Raw genomic sequence first — 14925 nt, 5'->3', positions numbered from 1 at the left:
GCTCAATCCAACTCTTCAAGGCCCCAAATCTTTCACTTTTCATTTCCGTTTGTGCTGTAGGCTAAATAATGCCCCATCCTAACCCCAGGAACCTGTGAATACATTATCTCACACGGTAAAAAGGACTTTGCAGGTGTGATTAAACTAAGGATCTTGAGGTGGGGAGCTGATCCTGGATTATTAAACCGGGTGGGCCCAACCTAATCACAAGGGTCTTATAAAATGGAGGCAGGAGGATCAGAGTCAGAGAGAGAGGTTGGAGGAGGCTCTCTGAAGATGGAGGAAGGATCTATAAGTCAAGGAGTGCCAGCAGCCTCTAGAAGCTGGAAAAAGCAAGGAAACGGATTCTTCCCTGGACCCGACAGAAGGACCAATCCTGCGAATACCTTTTATCCCAGGGAGACCCACTTCAGGCTTCTAGCCCTGAGAACTGTAAGGTAATAAATTTGTGCGGTTTTAAGCCACAAAGTTTATGGCCATTTGTTACAGCAGCAGTAGGAAGCTAACACAGCCTGCAAAGTGGTTAGCCCTTTCCTGGATACTCTCTGTGATCCGGGCACTCTGCAAGAACCAAGAGATACAGCACCAAACAAGATCCCTGCCCTCGGAGAATTTACAGTCATAGCATAGACAACTATTAACTAATTATCAATCAATTAATTAGAGGATTGACTTACAGTTATCATGAACTTCTAATATGAGAGTAAGCTCTGAGGGCTTAACAAAAGGACCTTACCTTACCTTGTGGAGGGGGGCCAGCAAAAGTTTCCCTGAAGATGTGATGTTTAAGCGGATCTCTAAGCTTTGAGCAGGAACTAGCTAGGCCAAGAAAAAGCAAAAACTGATCAAGGCAGTGCAAAGGCCCTGAGGCAGGAAGCAGCTTGAGATTAGAAGGTAGCCAGTGATGAGCAGAGCACCCAGAGAGACAAGAAGCAGGCTAGACGGGGTTGGACTGGGCTCCCTCCAAGCCCCTGATATAGGGGTCTCTCCCATCAGTTCAGCTGCCTTTCCAGGAAGGTACGTATTCAGAGCTCTTGCACGAAGACTTTCAGGATCTGAGCTAATCGTCATCGTCGGCTAGGGGACAAAAGAGAGAGAGAGCCTGGCAAACCCTGTAGAGGCCCAGGATCCCATGACCCCAGAAATAGAGGGTGTCCGGGCAGGTTGAGACCTCTCAGAAGGGAGAATCAGCGGTCTGGCCAAGTCAATCAGGGAGGGGCAGGAAGAGGTAAGTGCCGATTCCCCAGATAAGCCCTTTCAGGAATGACAAAAATGTCAGATGCCAGAGGCAACTGGCGGGGGTGCAGACAGCTGGAGCCAAGTCAGAGGGAAACTGCCACCTTCTCCCCAAAGGCCCTGGCGCCTCCGGGGCCAGCAGGGCCGCAGGGTCAGCGGGCAACCTGCAGCAGGGCCAGATTCCAGAAGGTACTCTCTGGGGAAGAGGGAAGCCTGAGCCTTTCACAATGACTCCAAGCAGAGAAGCCCCTCTGCCGGGCCTCCTGCGTGCTAGGAACTGGGGGACTTCTCAGCAAATGTCACACAGTCCCTGACCTTCCAGAATGTGGAAGGGGGAGGGGACCAGACCCTTTCAAAGACATAAAATGTTTCAGCTGCAAACTGCAGCCAGGCATGGGTGCAAACAACACCACACACACACACACACACACACACACGCACGTGCGCGCAGCAAACATCCATCCTCCGGCAAGTGTTGGTGCCCCCAGGCTTGTTCAGAGGGTGGACTCGGGCTGGAGGGGGCTGCAAAGGTGGGGGCCCTCGGCCAGGGAGCAGGTTGCGCTGAGTAATAATGAGCCTGCATATTTAATAAACACATTTCCTCATTTGATCTTAGCCCAATCCTATTAGTTTCAGGTTACTTGTGAGGCGTTGAGTCAATGAAGGGAAGCACTGGCCTGACTGTGGGTCCCCCGGTCCCTTCTCCCCCATCCTGGGGCCACACAGGGTCCCCTCAGCTGTCACACTCCCGGGACACAAAGCTCCTCAGAATTCCTCAGCCTCTGACTCGCCACTGGCATCTCGGGACCCCAGACCCTCCAACCTGCTCCCCAGTCATACTTTGAGGGCGACCCTCTGTGTTCATCCACCGCCCCACCCCACCCAGTGGTGGAAGCTGGGAGAGAGGACCAGCCCCCATCCCTCACTCTTGGCCTTGAAAACCTGAGCGGGCTCTCAGGGATTCCGAAACCCTGACAGGACCCTCCCTTCTGTGTTTCTCTGGCTCCTCCACAGCACCAGGGTGGGCAACTGCAGGGCGAGGTTGCAAATGACCCCAGCCAGAGGTCCTCTGCAAAAGGCAGAGGGCACCATAACTGCTGAGGCATTTAACCTTGACCCACTAGGCCAGCGTTTCCCAGAGCACCGCGTCTGGAACACCAACCAACACGCTCCCCAGAAACGGATCCAGTGGTCCCAGATGTCTGCGAAACTCCTCTTTTCCCCAAGCTTTGCAAGGTCCATCATCACACTGCCCACTCTGGGAAAGCCTTTACCATTTCATGGGGCTGCATAGAGTGTCTACTAGATACTGTTCTAAGCCCTATATGAACATTAACTCATCGAAGCCCCAGAACGACCTGAGGAAGTAAACCCACGCCCATTTTACATATGAGACTGAGGCACAGAGAGGTCAGATGGTTCGCTCAGGGCCACCCAGCGCGGGGATTCAGACCCAGACCGCCTGGCTCCAGAGTCTGGTCTTCACACCCTCCCTCTTTCTGAAGGAAACCCTTGAGTTTGGTTCACGAGCATTTCCCAGGCTGCTTCTCATAACTTCCATTAACACCTGACGGAACAAGCTTGGCAACATCGTTACAGGCAGCAGGGGAGCCGGCAAAGGTCAGCAGTCAGCTGGCCAGCTCTGACCTTCCCGCCCATCACTCCGGACGCGGCTGGGGGTAGGGCAGACAGAGGCCCGAAGGTGGGAGCCCCCGCCTCTTGCCCAAGTGTTACAGAATTAACCTGGACTGGGCCCAGCTTCTTTCAAGGTGGTCTTGTCCAGGCCACCAAAGAAACATGTAGACCCTGGTTTCAGGGAGGCAGGGAAAGGAAGCCCAGGCGAGGAAGCTGGGGACCCCTGACTCTTCAGAGAGGAGAACAGCGCGCCGTGTGTCTCCTTCCATAGGATCTGCTTCAGGGTTCCTGAAAATCCTCTAACAGTTAGTTATTGTTACTCTATTCCCCTGCTCCAGGCAGAGCTGGTCTGGGTCCAGCTTGCACACTCTCGAAGCAGCACTGAAGTGTCGGACCAGTTCAAGCCAAGAGAAGCCTGCAGCCGTGTTCTTATTGCCATAGGAATTGTTTCTCTGGGAATGGATTTTAAAATAACAGAGAGGCTGAGGGGGGAGAGGTGAGCCAGAGGAAGGGCGAGGAGATTCAGAAAACCCCGGGGCCTTAAGAAAAGGCCTCACCAGATATTTACATCGAGGCCATTCCATGTGATTTTCCACCCAATCCTACTTCAAAGGAAGAAGCAGGACCCCCTAAAGTGGTGGCCTCTGTGGCTCCCCTAAATGTGGCTTCCAGAGCTGGCCTGGTGGGGGGCGGAGCACAGAGAAGGACCTCACTCCAGGACCTCTCAGAAGGACAGAACTGCCCGGGGGCAGAGGCCACCCCCTCGGCTTCCCAGAGGACAGAGGTCAAGGCACTTGTTCACTCACTTGCTCAAAAAGCAACCACGGAACACCTGATACGCGCAAGCCTGCGCTAGATGTTAAAAATACAAGTATTTTACAAAAACACAAGGTGCATGAACACCACGCTTTGTTGCCTTTTCAAAGCTGAGAAAACACTGGGGAGTCTTTGCAAGGTTCCAGGAAGCAAAACAGCCAGCTTCTGGCATCTCACAGGCACTGGGAAAGTCCAGGAGCCCCAGGCTGCAACCTGTTCTGGCCTGTCCGTGGTCCAGCAAGTGGCCAGATGCTGCCAACTGCACAGACTCTGAGCGCTCGTCGCTCGGCGGCTCCCTCCCCACTGCCCCAGCCCTGTTTCAGGGTTCCTGACACTGCCTGTTAGCTGCCTCCCTCCTCCGGCCCCATCTCCTCCATACCAGTAACGCTGACACAGGACCCACTGTGACCCAGCCTCGACCCAAAGTCCAAGCTCCTTAGGGCTGGCAGAAAAGGGGCTTTACCCTCAGGGCCCGAAGGCCCCACCTGCCCCACACTCGCAGCCCTTGGTCCAGCCACTCTGAACCCAACTGCACAAACCATAAATGTCAGACACCGTCACGCCTCCCAGCCCTTACACAGCTGTCCTGTCCACCTGAAATGCCCCCCCAGTCACTGCAGAGAACACCCCCCCTCTCACCCTACAAGACCCACTTCAAACGTGATTCCTCTAGAAAGGCCTTGGCATGTAGCCTTGGTCCACCAGGCCAGCGTTTCCCAAGGTACGGAGTCTGGAACGTCATCCCAACAAAAGGATTCCACAGCCTCATATGTTTGCAAACCCCCCCCTTCTTGGCAATCTTTGCAAGGTTAGCACACCATACACCACAAGCACGAACAGAATGTTTAGTACATATTTCTCTAAGCAATTTATTAATTTTAACTCATCTAAGCCTAGAATAACCTTATGAAGTAGATCATCCCCATTTTACAGAGGAGAAAACCGAGGCACAAAGACACGCCAAACTCCCACACACCTAACTCCCCTAAACAGGTACTTGTTCATACATCCCCTGCCTACCTGGCCCACTTTGCACACATTTGTGTCACAGCAAATTCCACACTTGCTCCTGGGTCTTCCCCAACCAGCCTCCGAGCTCATCAAGGGCAGAGGCTGAGTCTGAATCAGCAGTCATCTCACTACCCCCAGCACCAAGCAGGCAGTAGGTGCTTGTAGTAACTTCCTGAATGTAAGGCTCCAGGGAACCTGGATCCAGTGGCAGGGAAAAGGGGGTGGGGTGGGGTGGAAAGGGGATCATTCACCCCCCTGGAGTTTACAGAGAACCCCTCCCATTCAGGGCTCAGGGCAGAACACCCCTTCCCCCATGGTTCAGCCCCCAGCTTCAGCCTACAACCCACCGACAGTGGGATCGGAAAAGGTTGGGTGGTTAAATGCCCAGCCTGGATAAGCTCACATGTCCAAGAGGCAAGGGTGGATGGCGGGCAGCCCAGGCTCAGGGCACAGGCCCGGCTCATGCACTCATGTCCCAGGTGGGCCCGTCAGGGCCATGCTAGGGACGAAACAGGTAGGAGAAATGATTCCATCTGCGGGGAAGGAGAGCAGGAAGTGAGTTCTCGGTACAAAAACCACAAGCAATCACAGATACAGGAGGCGCAGGGAGCCGCCCACAGAGACGGGAGCAGAGCAGTCCAGGAAGACTTCCTGAAGGAGGGGGGGTGTGACTGCCCCCAGAAGAGGATGGATCCGAGGTATGGGGTGGGGAGCGGAGAGGCCAAGCACCTCAGCTCAGCAGAAAGAACAAGAAAGAGGTTTTGGAGTCAGAGTCTAGAGAACCAGGCAGGGGAACTGGGGTGATGGGGCCAGAAAACCCCTGAATTCCCCCAGGGCACGGGGTCTCCCACTGCAGGTCGTAAGCCAGAGGGGCTGTGGAATCAATTTTCTGAGTCTTGGCAGGCACTTTTTTATGAACTAGATAGAGCACCATAAAAAAGTAAGTATCACATATGGTAATAGTAAGCATGATTCTGTGAAACTTATTTCAGGGGTATGTGTGTGTGCATTTGGGGGGGTGTGTGGGGGTGTGTGTATGTGTGTGTAAGTGCGCACGCATGGACTCAGGCATCATATAAAAGGTATTTCCTACTATGGGTCACGATGAAAGAACCTCAAAAAATTCTGTTCTCCACGCAGTGCTTCCTAAACCTGGTGGCATCCAAAAAAATAAAAAAATAAAACCCGCTTGGGGAGGCCATTAAATACAGCTCTCAGGACCTAGACTTCCTGAGTCACGTGTGGGTCTGGATACCCAATTCTTTAATCACCCCAGTTCATCGTGATGAGCCAGTCAGCGCCCTGCTGTATCTAAAACCAGCTAAATAATCTGTGGGACTCATGGCAAACTGAAGTTAAGGGCCCCCTCATGCAAAAAGCTGGGCCATTAAAGACAGTAAAATACAAAGTGTTTTCCTCTCTTCTGGGGTCTCTGTCTCTCCGTCTCTCTCGACCCGTCATTTGTTTAGTGTTTCATGTGTGCTCCCTCGTGCACAGGGATCTCTGGGGGGCAAGTGCAGACCCCTCCCTGCAACCCCACGGTGTGTAAGTGCGCGTGCCACCCTTCCCACCAGCCAGCGGGCTGAAGCACAGCGCCCCGGTCCGGAGCAGGAAGTGAAGCCAGGCGTAACCCCTTCCCAGGGGCCCACTATCGTACGACGGATGGGCAACGCTTCAGGGTTCTGCGATCTCTCCCCAGGACACACTAGGATCGGTGTGGCCAGAGGCTCTCCCCTGCTGAGTCACCCTTTGAGCACACGGTAGCACTGCCAGCCCAGGGCAGGGACTGCAGCCGCCATGTCCCACTCCAGGGTGGCACGGGGTGCGGGCACCCAATCCCAACCCTCTCTGAGCCCACACCCAGGCTCCAGCCAGAGGCAGAGGGTGGCAGCGGGGGTGGAGAGCGGGAGGCCAGGTGGACCTGGGGTGCCAGAGGGGTGGGGAGTGAGTAGCGGAGAACCCACCCCAGGGAGACGGTAGGAGGTGGTGAGAGGTGGGTCATGGTCAAAGCTGAGGGTCAGTTTCCTGGTGCCCCATGGTCCCATCGGACTTCACTTACAAAACACATTTAAGAATGAGAGTATCGAGAATTTGGAGATGGTGAGCGCAAAGCATGAAACTCCAAGCATGGACCCTGCTGAGCATTGCGCCCTGGCCTCTGCACTGGTCAAATGGCCCTGCCTGGGAAGCCGGGGGTGGGGATGGAGAGGCTGGACCAAGAAGAACGGGGAGGAAACAGCGCGGTCCAGCACTGTCATCACAGCAGGGGTCAGACCCTTTCCAAACCTGACTCCCAGAGAACTTCTCACCGGAAAACCGCAAGCAGTAGTAAGTTCTGAAATCCATCCCATCGTTTCTTAGAATAGTCTGAAAATGGGTAAATACCCCAACGTCAGGCCAGAATATAGCTGTGCTTCTAAAACAGCACGAGCAAGTCCCTGGGAGCCACCCTGAAGCCTCCTTCCCCAAAGCCCCCCGTCATCTCTGAAAGGGGTCTTTACATCCACGCAGAGTATGGGACCCCTGCCACTGGGACTGCAAAGCGACCCCCCGTGGGACCCACATCCACTCTGGATTCAGGGCCTTGGTGGGTCCTTGGTGGATGCGATCCGGTTCACTCCACACAACCGACAGAGCCCGACTCTCTTCTGGGCCCTGGGCTGGGTCGCAAACAGGCAGGTGATTGTCCCACCTGGCGCTCACAGTCTAACGGGGGACATGGCAGGGAGGACACGGGAAGGGAACATCTGGACACAGCGTAGCTCTGTCACCACGACGCAGCCTTTTTTGACCGTGGACATCTGGGGAAAGGCTGTCCAACTTTTGAGGACTCAGGGCACACGTGTCCTTGCTCCATCCCCAAGACTCACTCCACATCCCCCCAGAACTGCCTTAAACCTGGGCGAGAGGAGCCCCATCCTGGGCACTGAGGTTTCAAGGACCCCAATCTGGCCCCTCTCCAGCCACACCACACCGCACAGGGCGAGGAGACCATGGGGCCGAGGGGACGTGACGCTCCAGAGACCACAGCCCCCCTTATGGAGCAAAGGTGGGTACCCAGGGGCCTGGAACTCCCTCCCCAAACAGCTGGGCACACTGAAGCAGGAGGTATGGCCAAGTGGCAGTTGTCAGGGTAAGGAGAGGGGGTTCTGGGCTGGACTAGCGTGTCCACGGGGTGTGGGTGAGGCCTGACCAGGGCGAGGTATCTGGCAGGACACAGAGGGAAGGGGAAGGTGGCTCTTCCTGCACCGCCAAGTTCCCACACAAAATTCATGGAGGCAAGACTTCTAAACCCGAGCCTCGACCCCACCCCCAGGAACGAGAAGGGTGTGTTTGTCAAGGTCAAGGTCAATGACAGAATTTATTTTATGTAACAGTCCGTAAGCTTGAATGATATCTTTTAAATATTTAGACATACACTGTGTGGGCTTCCCTCTGTACCCTTGCCCCAGACCCCTCAAATGAGGAGTGGGTCGGGCTGGCAGGTGGTATAGGCCAGGGAAGGCCGCTCTCACCCCCACAAGGCTATTTGGACCCAGCATTATTGCAGTGTCATCTTCAAATGTATCCCAAGAAAAACCTGCTGATGGGAAACAAAATGGTGTAACTTCTATGGCGGGAAATTTGACACTATCTGGCAGAATTACACATGCATTTTTTACCTTTTCACTCAGAAAATCCGCTTTCAAAAAATGCATCCTAAAGATTCATTTGCAAAAATATGAAATGAATAACTCACAAGGCTATTTATTATGGCATTACACGTGACACAAAAGGTTAGAACGACACGATGTCTATCAGTAGGGGACTTGCTGAAAAAAACCACAGTCATTGGCACCACCGAGAACTACAGAGCTACAAAAATGAATACAGGAGGGCATTCCCTGGAGGTCCAGTTGTTAGGACTCAGCGCTTCCCCTTCAGGGGCCCGGGTTAGATCCCTGGTCGCGGAACTAAGATCTTGCAAGCCGCAGGGCGTGGCCAAAAAAAAAAAAAAAAGAATGCAGGAGATGAACATTCTGGTGATGGCTGGACAACCCTCTGAATGTATTTAATACCACCAAACCGTACACTTAAAGATGGCTAAGATGGTAAGCTTTACGTGTATTTTCACCACAAATTGTCAAATCGTGAAAAACAAAATAAAGGCAGAAGCTATCTATGCCCCGATCTAGAGCAATCTCCACAGTACAATGTGAAACAAAAAAAGCCAAGTGCACAACAGTGTTACTAGTACCACCTCTGCATAAGAAAAAAAGGAAGGAATAAACAACAAGGTTCTACTGTATGGCGCAGGGAACTATATTCAATATCCTGTGATAACCACCATGCAAGGAATATAAAAAAGAATTATGTATATGTATACATACATATGAATCACTTTGCTGTACAGCAGAAATGAACACATTGTAAATCAACTAAACTTCAATAAATTTTTTTTAAAAAGAAAGAAGACACACACACTTACATTTGCAAAATGAAACAATGGAAAGATAAATCAAAAATGAATTCAAAACATGATTCCCTACAAATAGTACATAAGTGGGAAATTATTTATGCAAGTATTCCAGTAATTAAATGAAAAAGAAATGTCAGAATTATAATAGGACCGCTTTGTAACCCTTAATGAAATAATGACCTAGGCAGTGATCATCAACACCTGTTAACATCACAAGAGGAGAGATGACAAGATGTTGTGTGATTCCTGATATGATTCTTTTTTTTTTTTTTTTTTTTCCGGTATGCAGGCCTCTCACTGCTGTGGCCTCTCCTGTTGCGGAGCACAGGCTCCGGACGCGCAGGCTCAGCGGCCATGGCTCACGGGCCCAGCCGCTCCGCGGCACGTGGGATCTTCCCGGACCGGGGCACGAACCCGTGTCCCCTGCATCGGCAGGCAGACTCTCAACCACTGCGCCACCAGGGAAGCCCCCTGATATGATTCTTAATGGAAGAATGCTACACAACCATAGAGGTAATTTTGCCCAAACAAATAATAATAATAAGGAGGAGGAGAAGGAACCAAAATCCAATCGAGCCTCCCCATCCAATTTCCAATTTTCTGGACACACTGAGGACAGGGCAACACGTTAACAGGCACCATGAGGATATAATCAAACAAATCCTGAACAAGGAAAACGCTATCAAAGCCTAGTTTCTTCAAAATAAATTACAAAGTAAAGAGAGCAAAGAAGGAGGGAACCTATAGGCAGTGGTATTCTGGTGAAGGTTTGACACCCAGCTCTCCAGGAGAAAAATGTCATGCTCTCCCATATTAGTCAGCTCAGGCTTTCATAACAAAACACCAGAGACTGGGTGACTTAGGCACCAGACATTTATTTCTCAGATCTGGAGGCTGGGAAATCCAAGATCAAGGCTGATTTAGTTCCTGGTGAGGACCATCTCTTTTGCTTGCACACAGCAGAGTTCTCTCTGTCTTCACATGGGAAGGAGAGAGAGAAAGAGAGAAAAGGCGCCCTGGTCTCTCTTCCTCTTCTTATAAGGGCACAAATCCCATCATGGGGACCCCACCTTCATGATTTCATCTAAACCTTCATCTTCATAATTACCGCCCAAAGGCCCCACCTCTAAATACCATCACATTGAGAGTCAGGGTTTCAACGTATGAATTGCGGGATGGAGGGAATATAAGCATTCAATCCATAACACCTCCGGATATGATATAACACGATGCACTGGACCAACTATAAAGCGTTCTTGTTCTCCCCCACCACCGTCAAAAAAAAAAAAAGATCCTAAATCTAATCAAACATTTACACCTAATCTCTAACATAGAAGAGATACAGGGCATAGAGGACCCAATTATTTACACCACTGGGAAGCAGTCAGGCAAATCTAGAACCTGGGATTCTACAGGACAACTGGCCGTCTTCACCAAGTCAATGGCAGGGGGAAAAGCCTTCTTTTATTAGTTTCTTAAAAGTATTTATTTGTTTGGCTGCGCCGGGTCTTAGTTGCGGCACACAGGATCTTTAGTTGCAGCATGTGGTATCTAGTTCCCTGACCAGGGATCGAACCCAGGCCCCCTGCACTGGGAGTGCAGAGTCTGAACCACTGGACCACCAGGGAGGTCCCTGGAAATGCTTTCTTTTAAAGGAGAGGACTCTCCCGCAATGAAAAAGACTAAAGAGACACAACAACCAATAAGTGGACAGGAAGTTGAAGGTCAAAAAGCAGTGAAGATGGCTGGGCTGTGGGGAGCCTTCCCCCTGCCACCACTTGCCAGAGCAGAGAATTCTAAAGCGTCTAAGAACTCCTCATTTGAAGTTGGCTTTCCAGGTCACTGTGAAGGTATTACTCATCAAGGTTAGAGGATAGGACCTACTTATTTAACCATCCGTTAGCTTGATTCATAACCTGTAGATATTCAGCCATGTAGTATGTGGTCTCTCTTTGTTCTCATGCCTCGGGTCCTGTACAGAAGGAATAGGTTTATGGAATGCGTGCCACTCTTCAGGGCAGAAGCACAAAGCAACTCTGTCCCTCATCCCCTGTCCCACGAACCCGCCCTCTGGGTGTATTCATTCCTTCCTCTGCTTAAAATCCAGGCAGGTCCCACCACTCTTCTGGTTTCTCTTAGGAGAACATTCCCACTCCAAGAATATTAACTTTTATCCAAATTAAAACCTCGCCATCAACAGCTGGGAGATGTGCACCCCAGATGGGGTGCGGGGCCCCCTTTCTGGTTCTCACTCCTCGTGCCCGGAAGACTCGCTGCTATGTTGGACCCTTTAGGGTTGGATACAGATATGAGGAGCAGACAACAGACAAGACTTCTAATCACCATCTGTGAAAGGGAGGGAGGGAATGATCGGGGGAGGGAGGCGGGGAGAAGAGTGAGATATACATCCATTAAAGAGTTTCACCAATGTGTTATCCTTATACTGGGAAGTTCTTCTGGGAAGAAGGGCTGGGCAGCTGAGAGGCTCCATCCTTGTGCAACCCTGCTGGTCAATTAACGTTACATTTCCCTTTAGCTTTCATTTGGCATCCGAACAGCACTGTGGATGACAAAAGTCATGAGTGGCCCAAACACAGGGCTGCAAGATTCTACTGGAAACAGGCCTCTAAGGAATTGGGGTCCTCTTCTTTTTGCCAAAATAGCTTCATCAGAGGGGCCCACCCTGGGCTTGTGATGGAGGTGAGCAGAGCAGAGCATCCCTGGGCAAAGCAAGATGCCCCCAGCACGTGTTAGACACAGACACCCAGCCCAGGAAGGTAGGTACAGGTACACACACATACACACACACACACACACACACACACACAGAAAGGAGAACACAAACTGCCAACAGGAGCAATAACCATGAAATAAAACTATTTGTCGAGAAACAGCCCTATAGCCCTGCCCATCAGCTGAAACCAAGCCACTGTAAACACATGTATGGAGCCAAGCAGAGGCCAAAGCTGTGAAGAGCCCTGTGCCAAACGCCGTCCCCAAGGCTTCTGCTTCTGGAGCGAATAACACACAGGAACATGTGACACCAGGCCAGCTCCAGCCCATAACTTGCCCGGACCTGAATCAGATGCCTGCAGTGCCCACGCAGGGCTTGGCATGGAAGGGCTCAGTTACAGTCCGGAACACCCATCTCAAGCATCTGGAACCCGCCCCAAGTCCTTAACACCCCCCAATATCCTATTCAGAAATCCATTTTCCACAAATTCATCCAGATCCTCCCTGAACCTAATTATACCTTCTCCCTGCTCCCAGCCTGGTAGAAAGAGTTCTGGAAGATTACATTTGTTTGGGCCTCTTTTTATTTGTGCTAAAACTATCCTTTCCAAGTGTCTCTGGAGTCCCCAAGTTCCAGCCCACCGAACGCCAGAACCCCCGTCCCCATTCACTGGCTCCCTTCATGGACTTCCCCTCTGGCCCCTCTCTGCATGCAGAGTCCAGGCTGCAGGAGGCTCTGCCCCCATCCCACCCCCACTCCCAGCCCCCAACACACACACACTTTTGAATTACAAAAGTAATACATGAAAAAAAAAAAAAAAAAAAAAAAGTAATACATGACTATACCCTCCTTGTAAAACATGCAAACAAGACACAAGCAAACAGAGGGAAAAAATGGGAGTCCTCTTTCACTCTCCCCTAGTCCAGCCCCAGGTCTCTCCCTATAGGTAACTGCTAAAAATGGTTTCCTACCAACTTTTTTCCTGGATATAGATAGATAGAGAGATAGAGAGATAGATATCTAGATATAGATCGAATTTTTTTTCATAAGTGAGATCATGCTATACATATCATTCTGCGATTTGAGAAGCTGAGTTTTTAAGATATGCTCCTATGCAAGCGTGCAGAGTCCACACTACTGTGGGTGTTTGGAGAGTAATACTAATAGGAGCCTGGGAGAAGTACTTCCAAACAAAATGAAGGAAATAAAATTGCATGCAAAATTTTCCTGAAGCACTTTAAATGCTCTTCTGAGAACCGCCTTATCCAGCCATTAAGTGTACCGCTCTTCTCAACACAAAATATCCCTGTCTCCTTGATACAAGACGTTGCCAGAATTCATCTTGGTAGCCCTCCCTAGCTTGGTAAACACCATGGAGGACAGAAGAACTGGGACCTTATGGAGCAAGGTTTATGGACCTTGCTCCATAAACGATAAGCAGAGTGGGGCCATAGAAAGGACAGGATTTGGAGAAAGAAGACAAGAGGTGAGCCCTGAGTTGCCACCGAATTTGAGGACCTCTCTCTGAGCCTGTTTCCTCCGTTAAAGGAAAGATAATACTCTAATAGCTAACCCTGGGGTGGTGTTAGGATCAAAAGAGATGGATGCTACCAATGCATGTTGTGTGTTCTAGAAGGCTATTACAGCCGTGTGAGTCGTAATTACTATTAAATGGGAAAAGCTAAATTCGAATGAGTTACGCAGACAGGGATTTGGCAACTTTTACTTGAGTACTTAACGCGTTTTCTGGGGGAATTCAACCACGGATTGAGAAGTTGCTGCCCTAACCGTCCTGGGGTGGCCAGGGCGCCACCTGCCGGCGGAGGAGGAGGCCGCGGGTGGGTCCGGGCACCGCGGGCTCCGTGACCCTGGCTCCCTCTCCGACCCCACCACGGACTCATGCGATCGGAGCCGGCTCCACGTTCTTAGGTGGCTGGGGAGCCGCAGCCGAGGCTCCTCCGCGGGCCCAGCCCCAAAGACCGGACGGAATCGCCCCTCCGGTGTCCCTGGCGGCCGGCGTGAGAGTAGGGGGCCCGGATGCAAGGCCTTGGCATCGCGGGAACCTGCTCCCCAACACAAAGCCCCGGCCGCGCAGGTGAGCTCGGCGGAGCCACGTGAGCCGGTAAACGTCCAGGAACCGAGCCACCGAGCCCCAGCCAGCCACGGTCACCCCTTCGCGCGCCTCCGCCGCAGGTCTGAGCCACCTCCACCCGGATTCGGGAGCCGAAGGGGCGAAGGTTGGGAGAGCAAGGGAAGGAAGTGGGGGTGGGCGCGGCCAGAGACCACCGCAGTCCCAGCCCCGCACCTTCAGTCTCTCCGCCCCGAGCCCCCAGCCCCCACTGTCTGTGCCACGATCACCCCGCGTCCCCAGCCCCCCCAGTCCTCGACCGCCCCACGCCCCCAGCCCCCAATCCCACCTTCCCAAGCCCCAAACCCCGCCCCCGCGCCCCAGCCCCAGACGGCCCCGAGACCCGGCAGCCCGCGCCCCCAACCCCCAATCCCAAGATCCCAAGCCCCAAACCTCACCTCCCCGCGCCCCCAGCCCCGGGCTGCCGCGCGCCCCCAGGTCCCGCCGCCCCCAGCTACTCACCGGCGGCTCCCGTAGCCGCTGCCGGGAGAGCCGGAGCCCTGCTCAGGATAGCCGTGCTGCTGCAGGGCTGCGGCCGGGAAGGGGTAGAGGAAGCCGGTGGCCAGCGCCGACCCGCAGAGGCAGCAGCACGCCCAGGGCAGAAGCAGAGCCAGCTTCATCTTGCGCGGCCGCCCGCGGGGACCCGGAGTCCCGGGCGGGAGGACAGTCGGGAGCGCACCGACGGCCGGACCGAACCCGCGGCCCCCGCCGAGAGCCGAGCGAGCGCGCCGGTGAGCGAGCGGAGCCCAGGTCCGAGCTGGAAATGTCTGGGGGGCGCCCACGCCTCTCAGGGCCGCCTTTTCAAATTCGGCGAGGTGGGCTCTGCGCCGTCAAAGGGGGCGTGGGGCTTTCTCATTAACCCTCGGCGGTCCGGGGCCGAGGAGGCGGCAGTGGCGGCAGAGCTGG

At 52.8% G+C, this 14925-nt stretch overlaps 1 protein-coding gene across 2 annotated transcripts in view; it reads right to left on the bottom strand.

Annotated features, from left to right (window-relative positions):
• The window catches only part of COL26A1 (collagen type XXVI alpha 1 chain), a gene marked incomplete at both ends in the record, with an annotated part of 174186 nt that extends 159547 nt beyond the window's left edge, over positions 1-14639 (bottom strand). For both annotated transcript variants that reach the window (XM_082671259.1, XM_082671260.1), the window contains one exon: positions 14482-14639. In XM_082671259.1, the coding sequence (XP_082527385.1) occupies positions 14482-14639 (158 nt within the window). The remainder of the gene's footprint in view (positions 1-14481) is intronic.
• Between the last annotated feature and the right edge of the window lie 286 nt (positions 14640-14925).

Source organism: Grampus griseus, assembly GCF_964374135.1.
Source record: "Grampus griseus genome assembly, chromosome: 14".
Lineage (NCBI taxonomy): Eukaryota > Metazoa > Chordata > Mammalia > Artiodactyla > Delphinidae > Grampus > Grampus griseus.
This window is presented reverse-complemented; position numbering and strand designations above follow the sequence as displayed.